Source organism: Nanorana parkeri, unplaced genomic scaffold, assembly GCF_000935625.1.
Source record: "Nanorana parkeri isolate BGI_ZX_2015 unplaced genomic scaffold, ASM93562v1 scaffold754, whole genome shotgun sequence".
In the NCBI taxonomy this organism is placed as follows: Eukaryota; Metazoa; Chordata; class Amphibia; order Anura; family Dicroglossidae; genus Nanorana; species Nanorana parkeri.
In genome coordinates this window covers 547448-556779 of record NW_017307022.1, presented here as the reverse complement: position 1 = coordinate 556779, position 9332 = coordinate 547448, and the positions used below count along the sequence as shown (strand labels likewise).

The window sequence follows — 9332 nt, the reverse complement described above, 5'->3', positions numbered from 1 at the left end:
GGCGGGTGTATGTCGGGCGCCGGGCCGATCACAGTTTTTCTATAAAGAGGTGAGACCCCTGAGGAGGCCGACCCACAGCAGGGGCACGAGGTATAGAGACCTGTGGGCGTCCGTATAACCCATCGTACGGATAACGCATGACCGGATTTTGAGTACGGGGTTAGGAGCGCGTAATAAAAAAGGTCATGTAGCGAGATTATTGGTATAAAATGTTAAGGGTAGCCGACGCGTTTCGGGGAAAAAATGAAACTTCCTCCTTCTTCAAGGCCTAAAATGTATGAATTGTCACAATGTTTTAGGGCTAAATTAGGGGGAATCTTTTAATAGGGACACCTGTGTCCCTCGCTGTGTAAGATTCCCTCTAATTTCCTGTTGTGTCTCTGGGACAGGAAGTGAGGTACAGCAAAAACTAACCTGGCGGGGGTTTAAACCTTCCCCACTCTATCCAACACTAAAAAAAAACGATTTGGCTCTAGATACATTTAAAGTGCAACTGAAGCTGAAACTTTTTTTTGGATGGAGTGGAGAGGGATTAGACCCCCGGGCAGGTTTTTATTGCTGTCAGTGTCCCTGTTGGGGAGATTTCCCCCCCCCCTTCTATATATCCTGGGGAATGTTATCACTGAACTTTTGGGTGGTCTCCAGAACAGGAATAGACGGAGAATCTTCCAATGTGGACACTAGTTCTGGTGATTTCCTCTCACTTCCTGTTGTGGCTATCGGACAGGAAGTGAAGGGAAATATCCCCGATGGAACACAGATGGCAACAACAAAAAATGCTGCCCGGGGTTGTAACCTTCCCTTACTCTATCCAAAGATAAAAGAAATGTTCTGGGCTCAGTTCTGCTCTAAAGGCCCATTTACTTCTTCTTGTTGCACTAACACAAGGTCCATAGCACTGAGGCAGCCCATGGAAATGAATGGGATATCAGCGCACCCCAACGTGACTGAAAATCGCACCCGAGCCGCCATTATCAGCATCGCCGGACGCTACAATGTAGGTGCGTTGCTGCATGTAGGGGAGATATTCAGAATAAATGGCAACGCATGTAACACACAGACAAGCGATGGGGCCTCACGCACACATATGAAGTGGCATTCATCCTTATATCCTTATATCTGGTCACTTTGGTTTCTGATGATGTCACAGTTGCTGGTGGCGGGCGGCCTGTTAACTAACTAGCAGCTAATAAAGTTTATTTTACTTCTTTTTTTTTTGAGAGTAAAAGGTTTACGGGTTGTAGGAAGACGTTTATCTTCTCTTTTATAAGGACAGCTGGTTAAATACAGCAATGAATTCCCTCTAAAACACTTGTCGTGTGCGACACTCACCATGCCCCCCTTTTCCTTCCTTTTCTTTTTGTTCCTTTTCCTCCCTTTTCTGCCCTTTTTGTTCCTTTACTTCCCCTTTCTTCCTTTTTTTCCCTTTCCCTCCCTGTTCTTTTCCTCCTTTTCTTTCCTTTCCCTCCTTTCCTCCCATTTCTTCCCTTTTTTTCCTCTTTCCCTCCTTTCCTCCACATTTCTTTCCTTTCCCTCCTTTCTTCCCTTTTCTTCCCTTTTTGTTCCTTTTCTTCCCTTTTTTTCCTCTTTCCCTCCTTTCCTCCCTTTTCTTCCCTTTTTGTTCCTTTTCTTCCCTTTTTTTCCTCTTTCCCTCCTTTCCTCCCTGTTCTTTTCTTTTCTTCCCTTTTTTCTTTTTATTCCTTTTTCTCCCATTTCTTCCCTTTTCGTTCATTGTCCTCCCTTTTGTGCCCTTTTTGTTCCCTTTCCTCCTTTTTTCTTTCCTTTACCTCCCTTTTACTTCCCCTTTCTTCCTTTTTCCTCCCTTTCCCTCCTTTCCTCCAATTTCTTCCCTTTTTGTTCCTTTTCTTCCTCTTTCCCTTTTCCTCTCTGTTCTTTTCCTTTCTTCCCTTTTCCTTCACCTTCCCCTCTTCCCCTTCCTGTTCCTCCCCGGGAGGTGGGTTGGGGTGCCTTTGAGAATGAACGACAAGGCAACGCAGCACGCCAGCGCACTTAGCATGCGGTGCCTTTAGCACAACGCTATGGTGTGAATAGGCCCTACACCAATCTTAGTTACAACCGGTTCTACCAAAACACGCAGGTTTGATCGATCGGAATTACGATTTGCTCTCCCGAAAAAAACGCAGGTTTGATCGATGGGAACCCAATTGTAAAAATTCCGCCACAGCCGATCGGCTTGGCAGAGTGGAAATCGATGGAACGGAGGAACATTTGGTGTGTAAATGTAGTTCTATCATTGTAGTGCCACCAAATGATTGATTGTATGATCGGATTGATAGGTGTGTGGCCGCCTCTAGTCTGTTAGCAGACAACTTCCTGTGCAGCGATTATTATGAAATGGACGGAAAGTTTCAAGTTTTCAGGTTGATCATTTTTTTTTTGGTCGTTTTGCTCAAAATTTGCCCAATTTTTCAAGGTTGAGTGACAGCTGTTGTGTGTTTATAACTGAGCCAATGGGAACGGCAGCGGGATGAAGGTCGTCCAGTGACGCGACCTCTCCGCAATCACGGATACTCCTTTAAAAAGTCCTTCCGGGGGAGACGATCGTATGTATGCGATACGAGAAGGTAGCTTAGCTACCAAATTTTATTGCACACGTCACCCCTTCCGTCCTTTTCCAGCTGCCCCGGGTATGTGGCCTCCATGTTGGTATGGTGTACTGGCTTTGTTTGCGGTTGCCTAGCAGCAGCACAGGGGTACGTCGTTCACGGTCGGCTCCCTTTCCACCTCTCACGTTCCGTATTACGAGTTCCAGTGACCCGGGAAGAATGTGAGATTCCGGCAGCGCTGATTGAGGAGGTGGAACGTTGCCAGTAAGAGGCTCTCCGATGGCCGACTTCTCACTGACAGCAGCTCGCACTCTCTGCTTGGTTCTCCTGCAGCTTCCTCCACAAATAATACCAATGATGATGACCTTTTAAAGGACTTTATGGACTATTATTTTGGTGTGTGTGTGGGGGGGGGGGGGTTGCACTATTTCACTGACAACAATGATTTGATGGGCATTTCTCCCCTGAGGACCACTACCCCATTAATGCCAGTGTGTTGATTGGTAATTGTCCCCTGCTGGTTACGATCCCACTGACACCAATCATTTAGGGGGCTGTCCTTCTTTGGGGACCACAATCTCACTCACACCAATGATTTGGGAGGATATTTTCCCCAAGGGACATTCTGGGACTTTTCTCCCCTGCCTGGGGGCCATGATCCCACTGACACCAATGATTTGGGAGCTATTTTTCACCAGCGAGCACGATGCTACTGACATGGTGTCAGTAGCATCGTGATTCCAGTCCCACTGACACCAATGACTTGGGGGGGGCTATTCTCTCCTGGTGGCCAGGAACCCACTGATACCAATGATTTGGGGGGTCTATTCTCTCCTGGTGGCCAGGAACCCACTGATACCAATGATTTGGGGGGTCTATTCTCTCCTGGTGGCCAGGAACCCACTGATACCAATGATTTGGGGGGTCTATTCTCTCCTGGTGGCCAGGAACCCACTGATATCAATGATTTGGGGTGTCTATTCTCTCCTGGTGGCCAGGAACCCACTGATACCAATGATTTGGGGGGTCTATTCTCTCCTGGTGGCCAGGAACCCACTGATATCAATGATTTGGGGGGCTATTCTCTCCTGGTGGCCAGGAACCCACTGATACCAATGATTTGGGGGACTATTCTCTCCAGGTGGCCACAATCTCAATGATTACAGGACTTCTCCTTCCTGCTCGGGGGCCATGATGCCACTAACACTAATGCCGTGGAGACTGTTCACCCCCGAGAGCCACCCACGATCCCACAGACACCAATTATGGGCCTATTCTTTCTCATTGTATCTATTTAAGTTACATCAACTCATATTTACAAATAACGACTTACTTTTTAATACATTTTACATAAATATTTGGCATTCCTAGACTTTTATTATATGAGACTGAACTTTTTCTGTACGTTCGAGGTGGAAGGTTTCTCCTGGTGCAGACTACCCAGAATCATGTGGAAGCGATAAAGTTTACACAATTGACACATGTATCACGTATGATTAGTTACTGTTACACGCTACTGTGTATCTTACAGCACAGACGACGTATTTCCACCCAGTGATAGTTGGCCTCTTTTAATGATTCACGGCCGGGGATGTTATTAGTGGGATTGAACCTCATATGTTCCAAAAATGGGGAGTAAAATTGGCAACAATTTGTTTTACAAAATTTCACCTCATCGCAAACTTTCCCCAAACTTCTCAGAAGAAACTGGTCCACAGAGCTGACAAACCATCCCTCATACGGCTCACAGCGGCTGATTGATGGCTGCTGATCCCGCGGGCGCCGTCGGTATTGTTCCTTCTCTGATCAGCGTGTTGGAAGTTGTACCTCCGGCTCCTCGCGTCAGTCATCATTTGCTTCCAAACAAGTTTTCTGCCGAGGCGCCCGGGGCGTCGAGGGGGACCGAGCACATGAATTTAATTTATTCCCTTCGTTATCAATAATGTGACACCCCCTTCCACGCGAAACATCTGCTTCCCTTAATCGGCGAGGACGTATAGGTAGTGATGAGTGTGGTAGCCCAGGCCACGATGTGTAAAAAAAAACGGCGTTCTTGAACAATTGGGGCTGAAAGGAGATCTTCCAGAGAGCTCCTCTCTCTCTTCTCCTTCTCTCCCCCCCCCTCTCCTCTCTCTCGTCTCCTTCTCTCTCTCGTCTCCTCTCTCTCTTCTCCTCTCCCCCCTCTCCTTTCTTCTCCTCTCTTGTCTCCTTCTCTCTCTCTTCTCTCTCTCTTTCTTCTCCTCTCTCGTCTCCTTCTCTCTCGTCTCCTTCTCTCTCGTCTCCTTCTCTCTCTCGTCTCCTTCTCTCCCCCCCTCTCCTCTCTCTCTCTCTCTCGTCTCCTTCTCTCTCTCTTCTCTCTCCTCTCTCTCGTCTCCTTCTCTCTCTCTCTCTCTCTCTCTCTCTCTTCTCCCTCTCTTTTCTCCCTCTCTCTCCCTCTTCTTCTCCTTCTCTCTCTTCTCCTTCTCTCTCTTCTCCTTCTCTCTCTTCTCCTTCTCTCTCTTCTCCTTCTCTCTCTCTTCTTCTCTCTCTCTTCTCCCCCCCTCTCTCTCTTCTCCTTCTCTCTCTCTTCTCCCCCCCTCTCTCTCGTCTCCTTCTCTCCCCCCCCTCCTCTCTCCCTCTCTCTCTCTCTCTCTCTCTCTCTCTCTCTCTCTCTCTCTCCTCTCTCTCTTTCTGTCTGTCTGTCTCTCTCAAGGTGTTTCATTTGCCACACCCAAAATATCTGCATTCTTCAGCACAAAGGAGTTGGGAGTCTGGCTGCGCCGTACGTGGCTCCCTCTAATAACATGTTCAAACTGCACTCATTCAAAATGCAACCTGATTTCTATACGCCGCTCGTCACATTCCAGCCCCGCAGAACACCTTTAAAAGGGAACTTTGCACTGTCTGCGATAACCGGTTTATTTATTTTTTGCACATGAGGAGAGACAAAAATTGACAGTAAATTTTTTTTTCTTCTAAGGCTGGCCTCACTTTGTGTAGTGTCAAGTAGGTTTCTAAATGCCATTAGCTGAACCAATGATCATCATGGTTATAATATGACTCCCGGATAGATTTGCATGGAGCAGTATATGGGAGTGTCCTCCGCCTGAAGTTTGTTTTCCCTTCTTGAGACTGGGAGGTATTTCACCTGTGACGATGGATGACGAGATTGCTCATCCTCGAACCTTCTGGGATAACTAAAGGTCATCTGTGCAGCTTTGGGTAGCGGCCGCATATATGTGGTGAAGAGTTCCTTCAGGCTTTTGGTTTAACTTGCTTTTGGTTGAACTGGTCCAATGGCCAATGAGTACCTAGTCGCCCACAGTTAGTCAAACATGTTCTGTTTTAGAGGTCAATATCACCCATAACTTTTGGTAGGGTAACGGTGGATTGGATGACCTGGCTTCTTATTTCTCACAAGTACATTAAGTGAAAGGATTTCTGTGTGGTGGATTGTGGCGTTGACCACAATCCAAGACCATACCAAGGACTCTTTGTTTGTTGTCTGTCATAAAGGAGAAAGGGCAGCGGCAGGAATGAGGTAGCAGGATGTCCATGCTGTAGACCAGAGGTTCTCAACCTGTGTAACCTCAGGACCCACATTTTGTCCTCCGTCATTAAGTCGTGACCCAAGTCGCACTGCAATGGAATGCACAGCATTAGGGTATCGCGCATTCTGGATGTACGAACTGTGGGTGGGAGGTGCGTTTGGGGGTGCCATTCAAATGAATGGCAACGCAACACACCTCCCACACCAGAAAGCTCAGTAGGTGTGCGATTGCGTAGCACAGTGCGTTAATCGCATGGGACCGTGCTATTAACGCACTGTACTGGTGTGAACGTGCCCTCAAAAACACTTTTCTCACACACACACACACACTCAAAAAAAGGGAAAAAAAATGTTTTTAAGATCCACCCAGTCTCCCTACCTTACGAGAACTGGGTCCAGTGCCTCCATGGAAAGTTATAGACTTCTCTGCGGCATCTGGATTCAGTTAGCCCTCGCGGCAGTGGAGCTGAGCCTCATATCCGCCAGCCCGTAACGTTATATAGGCAAGCGATCCCCCGCTCCGTCTTAATGTAATTGAAAATTATGCATGTTGTAGACTCGCCGCGCTGAAATGCAGACTCGTAAAAGCTGCGGTTCAGGTAGCCTGTGGAGATCCGATCGAGGAGACAATGAAGCTTTTATGCGGATCCCATAGACGTCTGTGCGTCTCCACTGCTCAAGTGAAATACATGGCTGGCCCGGAGATTATACTTGCAATGATGAAGCTTCATAAATACGTATCGATCAATGCCGATCCCTTAATGGGTGACTCTTCATAGACTTCTATAGGACTTTGTGAGATACTAATAATGCCGAATGTCATGCCGTACTGCAATTCCACTTCATCAGAGATTATATGTAAATAAGAAGAAATAGACAATTCACTAACAGTCCCCAAATATCAACAAGTCACGTGCATGAGTTATTAAGGCACATTGGCCGTTGTTATTTCCTGCCACATTGACCTATTTAAACTGCCGTCCTTCCCTTCAGTCTCCTATCTGACCTCCGTCCTTCTCTTCAGTCTCCTATCTGACCTCCGTCCTTCTCTTCAGTCTCTTATCTGACCTCCGGCCTTCCCTTCAGTCTTCTATCTGACCTCCGTCCTTCCCTTCAGTCTTCTATCTGACCTCCGTCCTCTCCTTCAGTCTGCTATCTGACCTCCGTCCTTCCCTTCAGTCTCCTATCTGACCTCCGTCCTTCCCTTCAGTCTCTTATATGAACTCCGTCCTTCCCTTCAGTCTCCTATCTGACCTCCGGCCTCGCCTTCAGTCTTCTATCTGACCTCCATCCTTCCCTTCAGTCTTCTATCTGCTTGCAAACCGCCCTAGGTATCGCCCACATGTAATTCTGAGCTTCCATGATTGAAATGATGGGCACAGGAGGTGTACAGACCCGGGAACTCAGCACAGGGATGGTGGGAGCCTCTCATAATGGGCACAGCGGGTGTACAGCCCCGGGAACTCAGCACAGGGATGGTGGGAGCCTCTCATAATGGGCACAGCGGGTGTACAGCCCCGGGAACTCAGCACAGGGATGGTGGGAGCCTCTCATAATGGGCACAGCGGGTGTACAGCCCCGGGAACTCAGCACAGGGATGGTGGGAGCCTCTCATAATGGGCACAGCGGGTGTACAGCCCCGGGAACTCAGCACAGGGATGGTGGGAGCCTCTCATAATGGGCACAGCGGGTGTACAGCCCCGGGAACTCAGCACAGGGATGGTGGGAGCCTCTCATAATGGGCACAGCGGGTGTACAGCCCCGGGAACTCAGCACAGGGATGGTGGGAGCCTCTCATAATGGGCACAGCGGGTGTACAGCCCCGGGAACTCAGCACAGGGATGGTGGGAGCCTCTCATAATGGGCACAGCGGGTGTACAGCCCCGGGAACTCAGCACAGGGATGGTGGGAGCCTCTCATAATGGGCACAGCGGGTGTACAGCCCCGGGAACTCAGCACAGGGATGGTGGGAGCCTCTCATAATGGGCACAGCGGGTGTACAGCCCCGGGAACTCAGCACAGGGATGGCGGGAGCTCCTCATAATGAGTACAACAGGTGTATAGACCCGGGGCTTTAATTCAAGGATCTTGTCAACAGAGTCCCTGAGAGATTGCATTGACCAATTTTTGAAATGTCAGCTTGCATGGAGGGACCCTCTCGGACTGGCCTTTGATTTGTAAATATGTTTGATTTCTTATCGGCTAACATGTAAAGAATGCATTGTGCACCCTGCATGAGTATATCTCTCTATGAAGCTGGCCGTACACCCCACAATTGTGATCATACAATCTCCTCTTACTATGAGGATCTACCTTCACAATCCATGTCATCTGTATCTAGTCAGGCCGGCCCTGGCACTGCACAGCTGCTGGTAGATCTGACGTAGATTGTACAATCGGGTTGTGTAGCGTACGGTCAGCTGAAGAAAAGCGACATGTGTTTGATCAATAAAGTTTGTGCGTTTTCATTTCACAAACAATAATCATTTTCTTTTCTTCTTCCCTTTTTGCTGCCCTTCCAGTACCTACAGATGAAGTGGCCACTCTTGGATGTCCAGGCGGGGGGTTTACAGAGCCGGCAAGCAATGAAGGACGCCAGGTCTCCGTCTCCGGGCCACATCGTTGTAAGTAACCCTTTTTTTTTATTACCTTGCACAGGATCGCCCGGCGGGGGGGGGGAGAATTCTCGGGGTTGGGTGTGATTTATGTTGAGCATTGTGAATTTTATGTTTTCTATGATTCGAAAAAGGCCACTGAAGAGGAAACAAGCTTTGTCCTTGTGTATTAAGTCCTTAGGGGAGGACCAGACTAGGGGCAGGACTGAGGGGTAGGAAGAAGAGGCAGCCGCCTTGGGCGCTTCAGCAGGAAGGAGCCCTAAAAGGGTAGGACCCGCAACCTATGCTGAGGAATTAGTTTACAGCTCATGTGGGGAGTGGTGGGGGGTACTTCTGTCTTTTGGCTTTGTCCCTACACTGGCTGGAAGGCATTTGCCCCATGGGCCTGTGCTGTTAAGATGTATTGTGCTGGTCGCTCTGACTGAAGATACTCCACCATTCAGATCTTGATCAGAGTAGGACCCTCAGTCTGCTATACATGGTGGGTTTTAAATACCTACCAACTCCCTGTTCCGGCCTGAAATAACAACGCCCCGACAAAGGGAATGCCGCTCTGACATGTCATGTGACCAAATGTTGACAACCGAATGGAAGTCGATGCTGGAACATGAACCCATAAAG

The 9332-nt window shown here is 48.5% G+C and overlaps 1 protein-coding gene across 1 annotated transcript in view; it reads left to right on the top strand.

The window, feature by feature from the left end:
• Nucleotides 1–9332, top strand: part of TCF7L2 (transcription factor 7 like 2) — a 185678-nt gene that overhangs the window by 68227 nt on the left and 108119 nt on the right. The window contains exon 4 of the mRNA XM_018564478.1: nucleotides 8619–8720. Coding sequence (XP_018419980.1) covers nucleotides 8619–8720 — 102 coding nt within the window. The remainder of the gene's footprint in view (nucleotides 1–8618; nucleotides 8721–9332) is intronic.